General features: G+C 39.9%; 1 protein-coding gene across 1 annotated transcript in view; it reads right to left on the reverse strand.

Annotated features, from left to right (window-relative positions):
• The window catches only part of LOC106517560 (tropomyosin alpha-1 chain), a 214,157-nt gene that overhangs the window by 92,677 nt on the left and 100,526 nt on the right, over positions 1–20,954 (reverse strand). The window contains exons 9-12 of the mRNA XM_014008467.1: positions 20,247–20,358; positions 5,535–5,644; positions 706–799; positions 553–593 (exon numbers count right to left, since the gene is read on the reverse strand). Of these exons, the coding sequence (XP_013863921.1) occupies positions 553–593; positions 706–799; positions 5,535–5,644; positions 20,247–20,358 (357 nt within the window). The remainder of the gene's footprint in view (positions 1–552; positions 594–705; positions 800–5,534; positions 5,645–20,246; positions 20,359–20,954) is intronic.

A 20,954-nucleotide genomic window follows, 5' to 3' on the forward strand; every position in this document is an offset into this window, starting at 1 on the left:
GGGGTAGGAAGAACACTGCTCCAGGCAGGTGCCCGCACAAACACCCTCTCCTCCACGTGCCCACCCTCCTTTCTCACTTCCATCCTACWCACCCAATCCCATCTGTGCAACTTTCGTTTTCATTGCCTTAATGAGCATAATAAATATGTCTCCTCTCCATTGATGAATGCTGTTTGACAGCCATAGGGGTGGCAAGCAGAAGAGGATAGGCACTTGATTGGAGTGTAATCATTGTTAAATGCCCAGCATGAGTAACACATTCAGATTGAAGAAGAAACATAGCAAGCACACACGCGCACATACACACACAGGTGGCCCAGGCCCATGGGGTGTTTCATTCACAACTTGCCAGTCCTGCTGTTATTATCATCATCAGCTTTGTTCGGGCTAGATTGTGTATGAGAGAGCGAAACGTGGTGGGCAACGCTTTTGTTGGATGTGAATGCCTAAATTTGATCAGCTGCCGAAGGCACACAAATGTATGCGCTCGCGTACTTACTTACTCTTCCTTACACACATAACACAGGGAGCACGTTTATGTAGATGACTCACGTTCTCCTGTCTTCCTCGATGCCCCGGTCTCGGATCTGAGCCTGCAAACAATTACAAAAACAACAAGAAAAAAAAACAGGCCCGTTTGTGACTGACTCTTCTTCGTCTCTCYTGATTTGTAGATCTTTGCTCTTCCGCTCTGCACTTGTTCACCTTGAAGCGTTCCAGGTCTCGCTCCCTCTCATCCTCCACCTCTTTGAGTCTCCCCATCTCCGCCTTCAACGTGTCATTAGCTTCCAGGAGATGTCTAACAAAGGGGAAAGAATTGCAGTGACAGAGTTAAACAGAGGAATATACACAGAGCTGCAGTGTACTACAGACACGCGTGATCATCAAGAGGGTTCTGTTAACATGGCAGGCACCAAATTCTGCCGCACAACAGCAACAGCGCCGGGGATTGTTTTGTTCCAGAGCGGCCTTTAACTAGTAGTTCAGTTATTATGTCTGGCACACAGAAAACACTCAAATATTCTCGCTTTCCATGTTAAAATCCCCTTTTCCACATCCATTAAACACTTACTTTGTGCTCCTTTGAAGTATTTTAATCCAGAACTATTATTAAATCTGCGGTTGTTTAACTTATTGATGAGAAGGTAAACATTTTCTGATGTTAAATTTTATAATGACTGCACAGTTTTCCTCCAAAATGAAGTGTGAGAGAATTTAAAGAAGTGTGAGATCTAACTTTGGTGTTGCAGTTGCACAAAGACTCCAATAACTGCAGTGTTTTACATCACGAAATTCTAAAAGCAGACCCTGGCTATGTCCAAATTCAGAGCCTGCGTCCGCCGAAGGCCGAATCGGTCACAGCACCGTGCCAGAGGCTGTCCAAGTTCGAGGACTCCTCCGATGCGGCCAATAAACGCGTCATTTTACGCCCATTTGAGGGACGGGTTCGATGGATCCTTCTTGGGCCACCATATTCCATAAGCATGGCGGGCCAACCGGGGGATTTTTTTTCTGCTCATAAGGGCGGATGAAGCGAGAGAAATAAGTCCAGTTTTAAATAACTATCTGGCAATTGTGTTGTTAATGTTTTTGTCACTTGTGTCGATATGTTTTTTTTATTATTATTATTGTCAAAAATTAAATGAGCTGGTATAGCAAAATAAACGTGCATCTACGAATCACTTAGTTCTTCAAATACTGCCTTAAAGCCAATTTGTTTTGTGATAAATATATTTTGCAAATTTTTGCTAGTTTAGTGTCGTCACGATTGCTTAACACATTCTCACTCCCGACTTGTCACATATTGACGCTTTTCCAAGATACCCTCTGCGTCATATTTTGACGCGTCAGGTACACCCGTCACGTCAGTTTTTGACGCACCAGGCATTTCCGGGTTACCTCGGTGTCCAGGTTTGATGTGTTGGGACGCAAAATATAGGGATCTTTGAGTTGGGGTCTGTGGTTAATGTTAGGGATCAGGGTTACTGGTTAGTTTTAGGTACTGGGGTCAGGGATAGGATGTCTATGGCGAATATTATGTAATTTTAGGCTTTGGAACATGTAGCTCAYGTGAATTTCCTACAATTTATCTCCCTCTACTACTTTAGAKTACTTACTCTGTTTGGACTCTGGAGGTCTTCTGATTGGTTCCAACACGGAGTACTACCCTGGATGTCACCACTTCCGCTGAACCCCCCACCCCCCCATACCTACCTGCTTCACCTGTGCTTGGATTGGTCTGAAGACCGCGTCTGGAGGTCTTCTGATCGGTTCCAACACGGAGTACTACCCTGGATGTCACCGGCTCTGCTGAATCCTTCCCCATACCATATGACCCCCCGCCCCACTCCCCTCCTTAGCTGACTGCACTGTATGCAGAGTAGTTTTTTGAGTGTATGTTTGTGTGTTTTCTGTATAAAACACAGGATCAAAGCTCTTTTTTAGCTCACCCTTCCTATGTGTGTGNCTCTGGAGGTCTCTGATCGGTTCCAGCACGAAGTCTGCCTTGGAAGTCACCGGCTCCGCTGCATCCCTCCCCCATACCATGTGTTTTGACCCCCCACCACCCTCCCCTCCTTAGCTGTCTTGCTCTATGCAGAGTAGTTTTTTTGAGCGTATGATTGTGTGTTTCTATATAAAACACAGGATCGAAGCTCTTTCTAAGCTCACCTCTCCTATTGTGTGTGTGCATTCTAAACTGCAAAGGTAGCGCACTAAGTTGCGAAAGACCCTGGACATTTGTTCCCCCATGTTTGTCATGTGTGTGTGTTTCTCCGGACCGATGTTCTAAACTGCAAATTTCGTTCTGCACTGCATCTTGATGTTGTGTGTGAATGACAAACGAGTCTTATTCTGATTTCTAAAAACGGTTAATTTTAGGTATCAGGGTTGATGGTTAATTTTATTTTATTTATTTTATTCACCTTATTTTACCTTATTTTAGGTACTAGGGTCAGGGACAGCATGTCTAGAGTGAATAAAGTTAATTTTAGGCTTTGGGACGGCAGTTTTGATGAATTTTCTACATGTTCTGAAATTATGACAACGTATTCCGCCCCATCTCGTCAATAACTGACGTGAGGAAGGTACCCGACGCATCAAAACTGGACGCAGAGGGAACCTTGGGAAAGCGTCAATATGTGACAACTTGGGAGTGAGAATGGGTTGGATTTAGGGCTGCAGCGATTAGTTGAAATAATCGATGACGTCGATTATGTAAATTTGTTGACGCAGATTTTTTATTAACGATTCACTGTATGAACACCATGTGAATGTTCATGCAATTCCATTTCGGTACCTAAATGCATCATTGCGACCGTATTGGCAGAAGAGTGGTGAGTTTTCCATGCTTGTYCTGAAYGCAGCATCGCTCAAGATCGTAATGACGTCAGCAGCCGCTGCTTCAGTTCAGTCTGAAGCTTGAAAACAAGCCTCGCAGCTCCTGGAGTAAAATTTACCAAACAGACCGCCTCTGAATTATCTGGTGGATTAATTATCTTGTGAGCACGACGTTCGCTTGCTCAAAGTAAATAAAGTACCACCACTTTTTTTTTAATTTCATCCACCATTAAACAGAGACCGGTGTTAGGTCGAGCCACGTTCCCCCAGCAGACGGTTCCTCCATCAGACGGTTCCCCCAGCGTCTCAAACAACAGAGGAGCTTCCCGACACACGTCTGACCTAAAGAGCACAAGCAGCCAACAAGTGTTGGACGTGTTCTGGATGTTCAAAACGTATCTTAAATACCTTTTATTAATTTTAACTGCATCCTCTTTTGTTTATTTGATTTAAACTTATTTGCCTTCCATGGACCTCCATCACACATTTTTCTAGCGGGGAAATGACATCAATAGTAATATGTGGAGCTGGATTTTAATTTGTGCAATAAGACAAAACAGTCTTGTTGTTTTCAACAGTTTTCASCTTAAAGAAATAAGTTACACAACTGATGTTACAATACAAAGAGTTGGATGTTGTCTTGATATTTGTTAAATTTTATACATTAGAAATATATTAAATAAAAAATAATAAATAAATGTTTATTATAGGTTTTCCTGAGAGTGACTTGAATTTTGTATGATTTAGTTCATTTGTGAGATTGTTAACATCTTGTACTATATTTCTTTTAGTTGAATTTTATATTGATGTTAAATCTTTTAAGCTTTTTTTGTTGAAGAATTGACAGTAGAGTGCATATTTTGTGTCCATGAAAAAACTATTAAAGAAAATATTACAATATTAAAGAACTGTTCTTGTTAATATGATGAAAACATATTAAATATCCAGTGCACTCACATCAGAATAACTTWTAGATTTGTTGTTAGAATAATCGATTAATCAAAGAAATAATTGTTAGATTAATCGATTAGAAAATAATCGTTTGGTACAGCACTAGTTAGATTGGTAGGTGACAGGACATAAGCCAGGGATAAAGGTGGGGATAAAGCAGAAGGCCGGACCAGTAATTCACAGCCACTTTTTTTCAGGACTTCATGGCTAAGGACCTGGTCCACCTAGACCGGGTAGGCCAGGTCCTTGGAAGGACCTGCCCCTGAATTTGCACACAACCACTGTTAGGATTCTCCTGTTACTGATTTGCACAGAACCTGGCTGGACTGCTTTTATCTCCACAAAGAGGACCATGTCACACCCGTAGGTGTGTGTGTCCTTATGCTTCTCAGTTACATGATGCAGAAACTTTGGAACACTCTGGGTTCCCTACAGTTTAAAGCAAGTTAAATTTAAGACTTTTGAAGACTTTTTAATGCCCAGTGAAATTAAATTCAAGACCAATTTCATAATAAACACAACTGAAAATAAATAAATAAATAAATAAATAAATAAATAAATAAATAAATAAATAAACTGTAGCAGCAAAGTATTTTTGGTTGAAGTATTCAAATATTTAGCTAATAGACCAATTGTTTTTATCCATATCTAACTGCTTTTTCATTAAATATAGCAAAAACATTCTTAGCAGTCAGTTTAACGACACAAGATTTAGAGTTTTAGGATCCACAGTGGGGTCTTAACCCCAACTTGCTGTAGATAAAACCTTAAAGTGCCTATGACATCAATGTTTGTAAGAAAAGTGAATGCGTTTTTGGAAAGACAAGATTGTTAACATATTACAAAACAAATTTCACATTGCTCAGATGAACAGTTGAGATATTTGCATGTGAAGTAACAAGAAGTGATGTCAAAAGGGAAAGTCTGCATGTGAATATTAAAAAAAAATTAATGTTACCGATTATTTTAATATTTGAGATGAATTACAATCATCCTATTTACGATGTGTTAACATTTTTAAGATGTCTGAAAGATTGATTTAAGACATTTTAAGGCTAATTAAGGTCTTATTTTTGGATTTATGAATTCAATGACTTTTAAGACTTTTTAAGGATCTGCAGGAACCCTGCAGACGCAAATATGTAACACAGACAATTCATCTTAACACCATTATTTCATTCTTCTTTGAGTTATTTGTAAGTACTTGGATAAAAATATAATAAGTGTACAGGGAACATTTATACCTTTGTTCAGAGATCCAAAGGTGAAGATTTGTCAGAACCAAATTGCTCTCCTTGCAAATATTTATATTGTTGAGTCCTGTTGCCTCCAGCTCTGATTGAAGAGTAGCAACCTGTAAAAAAAAAAAAACAGTTGAGTATTATCAGTAAATAACGTTACAAAATGATGTTTGGTGAAATTTTCACTTTCCCTCTGATTATACAGTTTTGCAATCTTGTTGCTGCTCACTGATGCTCATTTGCTGCCTGAATTTAAACATGTTTCTTTAACTAAAGCTTCAAAAGTAAAAGAAAAAGCAATCCTCATACAAATATTACCAACAATCATTACCCTAAAACATTTTATTATTCCTGCTCTATACACACGTACGCTCAAGCACACATGCATTTCATATTCATCACCRAATGTGAGTTTAAGGGGGCAAAGGTGTGATTAAAGAGATGTAAAAAAATGGGGGATAAGTGAAGCTCTAATTGTGGGGAGGCGAAGAAAAGGTGGACATAAATGTCAAAAACAAGGTATAATAGAAACATTAGGGGAAATTGGGTAAATGGAGAATAATGGAGGATGAAAGAGATGGCATTTACAGACGCAGGTATAAATAGCAAGGTGAGGCATTCAGCAGGAGGGAGAAAAGACGGAGGATGGGAGGGAGCGAAAGATGAGATTGGAGAAATAAAAAGATGTATGTGTTGTGGGGGAGGGGAGGAGGGGAGGGGGTGAAAACATGGACTGGATGGCAGTGGCCAAACTGCTGACGTTTCCATTCTGCTTATCACTCAGGACCCTTCCAGGCCTAAACTCCAGGGACCCTGACATATTACCCTTATCGCCACAGAAACACCTTGATACACCACACCATCTTTCCACAAAGACTGGGACAAACATGGGAAAAAGTTTCATGTGGGCCATAATTTAAGTCCAAAAAAAAATCATGTTAAACGAATAGCCTTAAATGTCAAAACATCAACTGCAGCCGTCAAACAAATGTTTCTGCGCGTATGCCTGCAGGTGCAGTTTTAATACCAGAAAAATAACAACATATTTTTTGGCTGATGGTGTATCTGGAAACGACCATGCATTCAGATGAAACTAACTGATTCTGCAGATGGAGAATTAGGAACAAAACAAATCGAGCATTAAAATATGTAGCAATCACTTTGAAGAAACAAACAGGACGAGTAAATAAAAAGATTTTTTACAAAAAATAGTTTAGAACAGAGATTAGTAGCTTGATACAGATACACAACACATTAAGCACGTGGCAGTTTTTTAAAGTTGTTTATAACAGCCACAATCCACATTTTTCAATGTATTTTTTCAAAGTTTTGCAGTTTAATTATGTTTATTTCCTGATATTTTTGTAGTTGTTTGTCTTTTTTTTTTTGTCAGTGCCTCCTTGCACTTCCTGTCATTTCTCTGCACTTTGTTTCAGTCAGCTGCCCATTTCCACCTGTTCTCTGTTGTCATTAAGCCACCTGGTCTCCAGTTTCCTCAACAGTCCAAGTTCATATAGTCTCTCAGTCTTCACTTCCCTCACGTTTACTGCTCGCCAACAAGTTAAAGTCTGGTGGTATACTACCTTATTGCTCAAATATGGTACATTACAAAACTTTAAAGTACACAATTCTTTATTGTCTTTTTGTGGAAATTTGTTATGAACTAATTACTTTTATTTGTGCTGCCTAGTTTATCCAATACACCCGTAGCTCACCAGTAAAATACAATATGCAATAGCAATGTTAATAGGCTATACACTCACCGGCCACTTTATTAGGTACACCTGTCCAACTGCTCGTTAACACTTAATTTCTAATCAGCCAATCACATGGCGGCAACTCAGTGCATTTAGGCATGTAGACATGGTCAAGACAATCTCCTGCAGTTCAAACCGAGCATCAGTATGGGGAAGAAAGGTGATTTGAGTGCCTTTGAACGTGGCATGGTTGTTGGTGCCAGAAGGGCTGGTCTGAGTATTTCAGAAACTGCTGATCTACTGGGATTTTCACRCACAACCATCTCTAGGGTTTACAGAGAATGGTCCGAAAAAGAAAAAACATCCAGTGAGTGGCAGTCCTGTGGGCGGAAATGCCTTGTTGATGCCAGAGGTCAGAGGAGAATGCGCAGACTGGTTCGAGCTGATAGAAAGGCAACAGTGACTCAAATAACCACCCGTTACAACCGAGATAGGCAGAAGAGCATCTCTGAAAGCACAGTACGTCGAACTTTGAGGCAGATGGGCTTCAGCAGCAGAAGACCACACCGGGTGCCACTCCTTTCAGCTAAGAACAGGAAACTGAGGCTACAATTTGCACAAGCTCATCGAAATTGGACAAGAGAAGATTGGAAAAACGTTGCCTGGTCTGATGAGTCTCGATTTCTGCTGCGACATTCGGATGGTAGGGTCAGAATTTGGCGTCAACAACACGAAAGCATGGATCCATCTTGCCTTGTATCAACGGTTCAGGCTGGTGGTGGTGGTGTCATGGTGTGGGGAATCTTTTCTTGGCACTCTTTGGGCCCCTTGGTACCAATTGAGCATCGTTGCAATGCCACAGCCTACCTGAGTCTTGTTGCTGACCATGTCCATCCCTTTATGACCACAATGTACCCAACATCTGATGGATACTTTCAGCAGGATAATGCGCCATGTCATAAAGCTGGAATCATCTCAGACTGGTTTCTTGAACATGACAATGAGTTCACTGKACTCAAATGGCCTCCACAGTCACCAGATCTCAATCCAATAGAGCATCTTTGGGATGTGGTGGAACGAGAGATTCGCATCATGGATGTACAGCCGACAAATCTGCGGCAACTGTGTGATGCCATCATGTCAATATGGACCAAAATCTCTGAGGAATGCTTCCAGCACCTTGTTGAATCTATGCCACGAAGAATTGAGGCAGTTCTGAAGGCAAAAGGGGGTCCAACMYGTTACTAGCGTGGTGTACCTAATAAAGTGGCCGGTGAGTGTATAAAGTTATGTGTAAAAAGAAGAAAAAAAATCTTAATCTTTCATAAACAGGCACTGTGAAGACTTACCTGCCAGACAAGCATTTTTTTTTTGATCTTCACAATGTTGTAAGTTCCTGCAAAATGATGCAGCTGTTGCTCAAAAAGACAGTGATCATTGGGTGTGAAATTAAGTTGTGAAAAATTCAGTGATCTAATAAGTCAAACGTTGTAACGTGATCAAAAAATTATGTTTTAAATTGCATTTGGAATATACTGTAGAAYGTTTGCATTTCCGCAAATCGGTGACAACAAAGTCGTAGGAACAATGAAATTACAGTAAGAAAATCATTCAATCTAGAAGGATGAACTGAGCCAGGCCATCAATTGTTATTTCATTTATCAGCAGCAGAATAAATACTGTGAATCCTCCAATGCATCAGATTATTTCTGTTTTGTTTAAATCAACCTAATGTCGTGAGAAGGAAGCTATGTTGAAAATCTAATGTCGGTACACAAGTATATACAAACATATCAAGTCCTGCCATTTAAGAAGCTAAAAGTAAAAATCAAAAACAACAACAAAAAAAAACAYCCACACTCAAAAGACATTTGCACACTTCGCCACAAGCCAACACACACACAGACTGGTAGAATGTGAGGCATGCTGTAATGACAGTAATTACCTGCGGTCTCACATTAACATCTCCCTCCTGACTGTCTGACTGGCTCGGCTGGTGGAGGGATGTAAATCGCAGCACAAGTCTGATGTTGTGATTAGAACTAAATTACCCATCATCACACTGTTTCCACCAGTGTCAGGGGAGGCAGTGAAGAAAGTGTGGGAGAACGAGGGGTGTGAGGGAGACAGAAGGACATTTAGTGAAAGAGGGAACGAGACATGAGACRAGAGGGCGCAACTGAAAGAAGGGGGAGGAGTGAGGTAGCACACCTGCTTAACATTTAGATTGGTTTTGTTGCACAAATATTTTAGCAGATGATGGGCGGGCTAAAAGGGCCAACAAAATGCATTTACAAACCAAGTGTGGTGATGCTTCTTGTCCTTTCAGCTTTGTGCTGTTGAATAGAAGTTGACTATAGTAATGTAGGTGAAAGAGTTAGAATATATATATTCTATCAAGATAAGGCTTATATGTCCAGTTCTCTATAACTATTCTTCAAAACCAATAAACAAGATCTGGGTTTGGAGGATTTCTTCTTTTTAATACAGTTATTCATGACTACAAACCTGTAAAACATGCAAAACACATTTTTAATATTTAAATGAGAATCTTCAAGAAGACCAGATATTTAACTTCTGAAACCTGCTTAATGTGTTGACCAACAATCATCAAGTTTAAAAACAAATCAGTGCGATTTTTCCAATATCAAGCTTTTGAGGAACAATAAACAGTGTTTTTTTCACATTCAAGGTAAGACATTAAGTTGAATCTCTGCTTTTTGTGGATGATATGGTCCTATTGGCTTCATCAGATCATGGTCTCCAGCTCTCGCTGGAGCAGTTCGCAGCTAAGTGTGAAGTGGCCGGGATGGGGATAAGTGCCTTCAAATCCGAGACCATGGTCTTGAGCTGGAAACCGGTAGCGTGCCACCTCCGGGTCGGGGAGGAGGTCCTGCCCCAAGTGGAGGAGTTTAAGGTTCTCTGGGTCTTGTTCACGAATGAGGGAAGAATGGAGCGGGAGATCGACAGACGGATTGGTGCTGCGTCTGCAGTGATGTGGGCGCTGTACCGGTCTGTCGTGGTGAAGCGGGAGTTGAGCCAGAAGGTGAAGCTCTCGGTTTACCGGTCGGTCTACGTTCCTACCCTCATCTATGGTCACAGACTTTGGGTAGTAACCGAAAGAATGAGATTGTGGATACAAGCGGCTGAAATGAGTTTCCTCTGCAGGGTGTCTGGGCTCTCCGTTAGAGATAGGCTGAGAAGCTCGGTCATCCGGGAGGGACTCAGAGTAGAGTCGCTGCTCCTCCACGTCGAGAGAAGCCAGTGGAGGTGGCTCGGGCATCTGGTTAGGATGCCTCCTGGATGCCTTCCTGGTGAGGTGTTCCGGGCACATCCCACCGGGAGGAGGCCCAGAGGAAGACCCAGGACACGCTGGAGGGACTATGTTTCTCAGCTGGCCTGGGAACACCTTGAGATTCCCCCGGACGAGCTGGCCCAAGTGGCTGGGGACAGGGAAGTCTGGGTCTCTCTGCTTAGGCTGCCGCCCCCGAGATCCGATTCCGGCTAAGCGGCAGAAAACGGATGGGCGGACAGTAAGACATGACTTAGTGCTGGGTGGAATACCAGTTCATAGCAAAAAACAGTTTTTATTTTTGTTATGATATGAATTTTCTGAATACCAACATATCAGTTTAAATAGCCTGAACATGTTCGCAGCATTTCATTGCGCCCTCCGGTGAAGTGTTTAACGGAGGACACTTTTCCTCGCAGCACCGCTATGTGCATTATCAAGCTAATATTGTTGGAGCAGCTTCCGCTGCTTATAACGACTGATGTATAAAAAAAAGTAATACAATAAAAAAAAACTCTACCATTTTTGCCATCTCTGAATGCAGATTTCAAGTGCGACATAAGTGTATGGAGACGCTAGCGTGCTTCATTGTGTGGGAGGAAGTGGTTTTGTACTGGGGTTGAGTGTACTGGTGCACAGAGACTGCGTCGTCCTGTTAAGTTTTATTAAATAACATAAAACAATAGACCCGTTAATGATCTTTGCTCAAACCTCCTCCTTCACAGCCGGACCAAAATGCGCAGCTACCATCAACAACCAGGCAAAGAAGAAACGACAGGTACATGAGGGAAACAGTGACACAGACAGAGGTACAGTAAAAGAAAAAAAAGTCAACAGATAGTTTGTGTTGCAGAAAGAGAGTAACTTCAGGTTTGCTTATCAAAAAGCAATGTTTGTCCTTTTTATTATCAGCTGAGCTGTGATGAAAATAAAAAACAGTCAAATACAGTGATACAGATGGAACCAGACTTTATATAGCCACTGAAGCCTGGTTCTGTTGGTGGTTACTTCCTGTCATCAGTGGGCTGCTCAGGATTCCAGATTGAGATAAAGTGAACATTTAACCCAGTCTGTTGGCTTCATTAGATAAATACATTTGTATTAATTACCATTTCATAACATATTAAATGGATTGTAATAATAATAAAAAATAAAATATTAAAATCTGGATCTGAATTGAAAGCAAGAGTCTAACTTTTTTCTTTTTTTGATGTGCATTGGTGCTATATAAATGAACTAAATTAAATTACATTGAAAAAGAAAAGGAAAGACTGCAGGAACTTTGGCAGTTAATGGATTTTCAGTGTTGCTTTTTTTTTCAATAAATTGTAGATGGTTACCACACTGCACACTACCTTTATTGAAATAAAAGTCTATTTTCACTAGAAAAAAAAAAGAAAAGAAAAAAGAACAAACTGACCAAGGTCATGGGGCAATCATCRTTCATAGCTGACTTTTCAAGGTGAATAAAAATTTAAAAAAAAAAGAGAGAGAAAAAAGAAAATCAGCAGAATATCAGGAACGGACAGTTTTGTTGTCACATCTCCCACCATCAAACCACAAGAGCCAAATACAAGGCCATTACTCCGTTCCACTCAGCTCATCAGAGCACTTCCTCTCGTCAAATTAATGAACACATTTATTGTTAAACACGTTTTTATAAAACATTCATTCATTCTGTCTAATTAAAAGACCCAACAGGCCTGACATCACTTAAATATGCACACTTATCACTCACATGGTCTGAATTAAAGATCTACCAGCGCGCACATGCACGTGTGTGTGTGTGTGTGTGTGTGTGTGTGTGTGTGTGTGTGTGTGTGTGATGGCAAAAGAGAATGCTGCTTCCAAAGCAGGCCTTCTCACTCTAGGCTTAATGGTGGTAATCATGGCATGACCCAACATTAAGACGGTGTGTGCTTGTGTTTGTGTGTGTGTCCTGCTCTCCCTAATGGTGACGATGATGACATGTTCTCCATTAGACTAGTCAGTGGGCCACAGCAGATCTAGCATATTAATGATGCTGATGATGGCTTCTTTAATTACCTTCGTCTGCTGCGGTTGCTGCACGGCCCGACTCCTTTTCCCAGAGTCCTTTCATCATACACTCTCCTACGCATGCTGCTGGGTTGTTTATCAGCAGCTGCCATTACTGAAATACCCTATCTAGTGTGCATCTACACAGCCACATTACCTGCTTTGATTTCARTTCTRTGCTAGATGAAGTCCCTCATCTTCAGTGGAAGGTATAATTTTAGTGCTTGCATGTATTTGAAACAAAAAACACTGACATTTTAAAGAAATGCATTCCATGTATTTAATTGGTCAGTCCTGGAGAGTTATCGAGTGTTCAAACCTGTGTCTTTTACAAATGTAAAGATATAAATGCATTTTAGATTTGGCAGATCCTACTTTGATTTTTATTTGGTCTTTTTTTTTTGCACATACTAATTCTCAGAGTTGGATAGTTACATTTACTACATTTATTATGTAACGTTTTGGAAAAAAATGTACTTTTAGGAGAATTTTTACTAAGCTGTACTTTTTACTTTTACTTGAGCAATTTTATTATGAAGTATTGCTACTTTTATTTGAGTAAAATATCAGGATACTCTACCCAGTGTGAGTAACTTCAATGAATGAAGAACAAGCTTGTTTTCAGTAAAAGTTCACCACACACAAACACACACCTGCAGTTTTTGTTATTTGTAATTATGCTATCTATGTGAATTATTTTCATTATAATCTTAAAAACATCAAAATTTCTACGTAGCTTTTTATTTTGGTCTTTCTGATGATGCCATTTTTAAATATTATATGACTGATGTCTTGATCAGTTACGCAGTACTTTTTATCAAATACTTTTTTACTCTTACTTGAGTCATTTATTAAWTAGCTACTTTTACTTGAGTAAAAATATATTGAAGAAGGATACTCTTACTTGAGTACAATTTTTTGGGGTACTTTACCCWCCTCTGCATTTTCTTATATGCAAAAATAGTACACAAATGTCAGTGGCACTAAAAGAAACATTGCCTGCCTTAGTGCATCTAACTGAAAATGGAACTCATTTTTACAATGMAGTGATCACATAAGGATTATCTTAAACTAAAGTCCATTATTGGGATTTTCTACACCTTTATTAAACAAATACACAAAAAATAACCCTTAATAAGATGGACTGGGTAATGACTGGTTATGGTAGGTACGTGGTTCTAGACCACTTTTATTAGTTTCATGACCTTTTAGTTTATGTTTGGTTTTTTTTTGTCTGTTTTTTATTATTTTTTTATTTTGTCTTTAAAGTTTTATCATTTCATACTTCATGTTGCAACAATCACTTTGATTTTTCTAAGAAATTGTTTTAAATKTATTTATTTAGCCCTGCCTTTAACCATTCACCCATTATCTTGTACCTGTTTCTTCCTTTCAGGCTCATGGGGATCACTGTCACTGTGTGATGGGCGGGGTACACCCTGGGCAGGTCGCACGTCCATCACAGGCCCTGTCTTTATGTTATTTGCTTTTGATACACGATAAAGGCCTGTTTGGATCCAGCCTCCGCCATCCTGTGTGCCATTTCACTAAAAAGTGTTACAAATTTACCCTCAAATAAACAAACACGACTAAAAAAATTGTATGAACGTGCCAAACAAATGTTTCATAATCTAACATTACAAGTTTAGACAAAACAGAACTAAACGCCACRGTGACAAATAGTCTTGCATTTATCATATTTTCCACCCTGTGTAAAATCATTTACATTTTGATATGTGATGTTCCCCTGAATGTTTTCAGCTCCTTCTCTGCAGAACAACATWGCGTGGGACAGTTATGAAAGGGCCACTACAGTTAAAGAGACAACATAAGAAAACATGGTTTGTTTGTCTTCCCGACTCTCTGTTCCATCTCTCAAATAAATGACAGCACTGCAGCCTAATGAGCTGTGCGGGATCACGGATGGTACACACAGACACACACTGAAAAATACAAAGTGCATTGCTTGGTTAGTCATTTGGAACATTTTTTAAATAATCAAGTAAACAAATGGGTTTTATTTGACTGGATTATTTGGGTTTTATCATTGAATAGTTTCACCAAGATAAATTGATACTTATAAATCTATCCTATAATTAGACTCAACTAGGCTTGTTTTTATTGGGACTTTCAGAAAGTAATAACTGGATGTACATCTATAACTCATTAACTTTAGGTGTCTGTGTAATTCAAGATGGCTGCCACAACTAAATGATATTAGTAAACACAAAAAGGGATTTAATTCAATGAGTTTTATTATGAGTCAGGGACTACAGGTGGAAATTTGCACCTATAGCTGATACAGTGATTATTTTCCTTTGTGGTTAATGTATACTGTATATTGTCCCTGTTTTAAATATTAAAAAAAATACACATTGGGCTAGGATGTATTCTATGAAGCCCACGAGGGGACATGGGAGATTTTTCTTTTGCATTCCCACGCAATAGTATTGCGTTACCTCGCAATAACTTTTGCGTTCCCTCGTAAAAGTCGTTTATCACTGTTGTGCCTGCCGGTTTATTAACAAACTCACATGTTTACCATTAGCGAGTTAGCCTACTGTTTTAATTCAGCTTCAGAATGAATATATCACACAGCCACACATGGAAGTATGTCATATGCCGATATTTTAACACAGTGCAGCCACACAACATCGATGTCAATTTCACGGACTTGTGGTGACACATCCTGTTTTGGTAACCGGATATTTCAAAATAAAACTCTGATTTAGTTCAGTTCATATACAAAACAAACTTCTGCATGGGAACGCAAAACAATATTGCGAGGTAACGCAAAGGTATTGCGAGGTATCGCAAAAGAAAAAAATCCCCCTGTGTCCCCTCGCGGGCTCCGTAGTATTCTGTTAGAAGCTGAGTCATTCACAACATATATTCTGAGCGTGGCAATGCATATAATATTATTTTTTAAGGTCTGACCAACAGTCTTCAATCTTTKCACTTGTCAAAAAGAGATGATCTTAGTACGCAATTCTGGTATGAAAGGCAGTGGGTGATATGCATCCCTTCAGGGATTTCTAGGCCTACATTTATTAACAGTTTTTAGGCAACTATCACAACTTTAGTAGCATAAAAATRTGTTGCTAAACTTTTTTGCTATCCRAACACTCATTAAAATTTGTTTAAAATCTTTACCCCATGAAAAAAAAAGTTGATATAGACACACTAATGACTGATTGTGTGAGTGTGTGTGGCAGAGTAAAATTAGGGGAGAAGGAGAGGAGCCGGATGAGATGATCAGTCGCAGAAAACGTCCCTTTAGTTTGCTGTGTATTTGAACTGGACTCATGTGGAGGGACAGGGCCGAGAGAAAGTGTGCACGTGTCTGTCTGTGTGTGCTTAGTGACATACATGCAATTCCAAAACTGTCAGTGGGAAAACATGCAAACGCTTCTCTTTTAAACCAGAAAACAACCACTAAACCTCTAAAACAACACAAGACTGCATGGAACAGAGACATGGCGCACACTGAACACACAATAACAGACACAAAAGAACCAGAGCGATCTGAGGTTCAGCCTCTGTGCTCCAATGCAATTTGTAATATAGATTTCCTCCATAGGCCACTGTAGTGTACCATTTACTATTTCAAACTCTTTGATTTTTTTTTTGTCACTGGATAATTCATCTTATGCAGGTCAATAACAGAGATTGGGACCTAATGAAGGAGTTATAGTCACAACAGCCATCACACTGATCTTTAAACACTGTTTGGAGTCCGATTCATTGAAAACCTCATCTGTTGTTGACATGATGGAGGACAGCRTGAGTGAAAAAGGAAGGAATTCTGTTAAGTGCAGGGGTGAGGAAGTAAACTGCTGACTGTACACCAAAGACTGTAAACATAGGTAGACCTCGGTCCGGAATATGGGAATAAAATCAGAACAGGACCCGCTTCTCTGCCAGCTTGGTCCAAAGCAAGTTTCAAGTCCCGCCCCCTTTATGTAAACAAATGCAACAGAGTCTGTGTTCAAAAAGAGAAACCCACCTCACATCATGTTTTCAGGTGCTGACTCTTCAACATTTTTCTATGTATATTTTGAAGTATCAGATTAGAAAAGGTTGATGGAAACTGCAATATCTGAAATAAAAAAAAAACAAAAAACAAAAAAAATTTCCTCAATTTCGCAAGCAAGATTTTACGTTGACTGAAAAAGAGTTAATGCAAAGAGTTAATCCAAAAAGGGAGTTCTGACATAACGAACATTTAACTCAAATAATGGATCTGTGGTTTCCGCTGTCSGCGTCTTCCCGAATACTCCCATAATGTGCAAAAAAAAATAAAAATAAAAAAACATGGCTGGAAGAAAAAACAGGTATGTGTGGACTGATAGCGTGACATCGCTAATACTGGTTGATATGACAGAATACTTACAACTAGCAACACATTCCTGAAAACTTCTCTCCATTGTCCTGAGATGTGTGGTCCCTGCTAGTCTGGCCCTTGCCTTTCTACAGTTCTGCTCAATTCTAGTTTCACTTCACTGCTCCGTCTGGGATTTCTCCCAYGGACAAGGATWTCTTTGGGAGAATTTTCATGTGGRCCAATCAGAGAACAGAACGTCGATTTTCTGTGCAGTGTCTGCTTRTAGTTTATTTTACCTGGRCCAGTCAGCAAACACAAGGCAGAGTTTTGAACAACGTCGATTTTCTGCGCAGTGTCTGCTAGTTGGTTTAGCATACGGCAGAGGAGGAAGTGAATGAAGCCAGTCCGTGTTKATAAGGCTTCCGAATTAAATTACATTTGTCAGACAAAGCAGCAGCTCTCTTTTACAGCCTTCTCATTCAGCTCRGTATATTTCTCCTCTCAGTAGGGTTGTTTACAGGGCACGCAATTTCCAGTTAGCTTCTTAGCTTAGCCTCCTTCACAGTGGAGCTGGCACRCATACATTGYGGCCAAACAATCCAATCATTTTAAACTTCAACAGAGGCCACGCCTCCAGCAAAAATTGCTTCTCTACAGCCGAGAGTCCAGACCCTCATATGAAGCAAAGTGAAGGACAAGGGTCTGGTTTTTACCAGGCTAGGTCCCTGCTAGTTTGCAACATCTACTTGCTGTTTGTTACAGACATGAGTAACGTCAATGTCTGCTTTGTGTARCCTGGTTGATTCGCTCCAAACGCCCTAATCAAAATTTCCCCCCCTTTTTTACAACATTTTAAAAGTTCACTCAAAATTCACATTACAATTAGATGGAAACATGGTTTGTGCTTTCATACCTGGCTGCTTGTTCAAGCATGCATTATTCTCAAACATCTAGCTGTAATGATTCATGTATTAAAATAAAAAGAGTAAAAAAAAATAAAAAGCTTGTGACATTGTGATTGTATGCGAAGGAGGAGCACGTAAGGCTACATATTTCTCGAGTGCACTGGTTTCAAAAACACAACATGGCAGCTGCCGAGTCCTGCAACAACAAAAGAAAGTGGGGATATTTGTTTCATCAGCTTAATACATCTAAGCTGAACACAAAGACGAAGAAGCTAGTACACAAAATCACTTCCAATTACTTTWACAAAAAATAAATAAATAAAAGAATAACCACTAATTGACTGGATCAATAAAAAACAAAGATTTTAAAAGTCTGAGTTTAAATGATACAATAAGGGATTTGGAGCTTCAAAGTAATAGTGATCACATAACAAAACAACAACAAAAAATATGCTCATTATAACTGTCATTTTTATTTTTAATTTCATTGACAGCTGGTTTCACTTGGTCCTCATCCGCAATTATTACAGGATCAAAAAGATGTCAGCTTTGTCCTCACAGAATGTGTTTTTGAAGTTCTGTTTGAACCACACTAGTTTTGAAGTTTCATTTTGCCGTTTCAAATACATTTGCTCAAAAGGAGAAGCTCTTCCTTCACACACACTTTCTTCCAGTGAACCACACCTGTGAGTGCTCCACACAGAAAAATTTAAGGCATGCGTTTTTTTTTTTGTTTTTGTTTTTTTTTGCTACCTTGAGGTGAATATTGTATAATCAGCAAAGTATCGTGAGCGCAGACCTTTAAAATCACTCCGAGTGCTTAATTTGAATACCCCCTACCCGCACTTTGCACACARAGTAGGAAAGTCCCATAAATATATACAGTTATGCAACAGAAGCATGCAAAGATGATTTTTTCTGTGCATTTGGAACTTTAACTTAGCGTTGCGCATTGACAGCAGTCAAAACTTCATGCCAAAACACATTTTCTATGAGGTGCAATGTTGTAAATGTGGGCCTTTTGGGCAAAYTCAAACTAAAACCGGTTTTGTTACATTGTGAGAGTAGCACTGCTCCACTTTGCCACCTGTGTCAAGGAAAAAAATATTATTTTTAAATTATATTAACATTTTAGAACGACTGACCAAAGCTGCCGCTGCTTTGAACATTGCAGAAACACACCTTCACTTTCTTCTTGATCATTCATTCAGYAGCCTTTTCCATACCGACTTCATGAAACACTCTGGCCTGAGAGACTCCTGACAAACTCTGACATGTCGTGCAACAGTTTTGATCACAGGCAACAGAGAAAAGAGCCCAGTCTCGCCGCAAACGCAGAGATGAAAGGATTTTTAACAGTCGTGAAATAGTTGAAGAACTCTTTGTGAGCGTTTGCTTGACTACTGACGGAGCAATCAACTGGCCTTAGCTGGCGTCTTGCTGGCCCTAGGCAATCACCCTGCTGCAATAAACAAAAAAAAAAGGGAAGAACCATGCCACGTGTGTTACATTATTCACAAGGAATAAAAAAAGAAATGGTAAGGTGAGGTAAARTGTGAGAAAGAGTGAAGTTAAGAGAAACAGAGGAGGCATAAAAATAGAAGAAACCAAGGAAAAGTACATTTCCAGAACATTTAAAAAAGAAAAATAAATAAATAATAAAGCAAAATCAATACCTGAGAAACAATCAGAGAGTGAGGAAGTGTTGGACAGAATTTAAAGTTTTTGCGATGTTAAGTTGAACATCATTTCTTCCCACTGCCTTTGCCCTTAATTATCCACTTTGCCTTTGTGCCACAGTGGCTCAGCTCTGACAGCCCTTCTCCCCTGAGACTCCCCCAGCTCCCAGCCAGAACATTAGGGAATATCAGGGAATATTACACCCAAGAATTAACGCTCCAAATCACCTCGCTGCAGTTTGGCCCTGCACAGACCCCTCCCTCTCAGACAAGATAATCCAAGCTCTAGCCCCRGATATATGCCACTAATCATCAAAAAAAGGGAAAAGGAGGGGCGGGCAGGGAARAAAAATAAAGAAGACATCGGAGGGAATAAAATGAGACGAGAGAAGGTGAATTAGCATTTTTGTGTTGTACAGAAAACCTGACTCTGTTTGGTACAAAATGGGCCAGGCCGTGAGTTACAGTAGAAAAATCCAGAAACTCAGTGTAAGAGGTTTTGGATATTAACATTTAAATACAGGAAGTGTTGCAAGTTGTACACCTTTTTTGTTCAAAAATCCTAATATGTATCCCACTTAAGAGGTAAAAAAGTGTTTCCATTATCTTATAGCTGGTGCCTATGTTAATACTGTATAATTTAAAAATAATATTTTTTTTCCTTGACATAAGTTGTAAAGTGGAGCCACTACTTGTGCCAGTTGTTCCTGCGCAGAAGGTGGGGGACACACTGAGCAGGTCCATCCCAGGTCTTTATAAGAATCCATTTGAAATTCCTTACCTGCACTTGTGCATCATGTTTTTCTCTTTCAGCCCTGAGTTTCTGGTCATCAGCCTGCTGGAGTTTCTCCCTGAGCTCTGCCACCTCCTTCATGAACCTTGCAGCCACTGACCTGCAGAAACAGRCAAAATGTTCATTTAATACAATATTTTAGTTAAATACAAAAAAAAAATTGATTTACATCGGCAAATTAAAACGTATTTTTRTTTGTTACATTCATTAAAGTTCTTTAGAAGAAACAACAGTGTTGCTTCATTGTTAGGTGTTAAAGTAGGTCTGTGAATGTGTTAGTGCACATATTTATGTGTGARTGTGTTCATGTGTGGCAGCCCAGCTAAGGGAATGTGAAGGGGATCAATACGGAGGGGTCTATTTCCACAACGCCACCGCATGCGTCTGCTTATACTCCAGTTGGTTTGTGTCTGAGCGAGCTATGTATGTGCAAGGGAGGGTTTTTGTGTGTGTGTGTGTGTGTGTGTGTGTGTGTGTGTGTGTGTGTGTGTGTGTGTGTGTGTGAGTGAGTGCGTGCTGCCCTGGCTAGAGTGGAATCAGTACAACAAATGATTACCATTTCCACACACCTCCCTCTGCAGCCTCGCCTCGGCCACTCTTGAGCTTCAACACACATCCTCACCGGCCCTCTGTGCGCACACCTCCACACAAAAACCCAAACACGCCACCCACACTTTGACCCACACTGTACCTCAT

The sequence above is a fragment of the Austrofundulus limnaeus genome, unplaced genomic scaffold (assembly GCF_001266775.1).
Source record: "Austrofundulus limnaeus strain Quisiro unplaced genomic scaffold, Austrofundulus_limnaeus-1.0 Scaffold50, whole genome shotgun sequence".
NCBI lineage: Eukaryota > Metazoa > Chordata > Actinopteri > Cyprinodontiformes > Rivulidae > Austrofundulus > Austrofundulus limnaeus.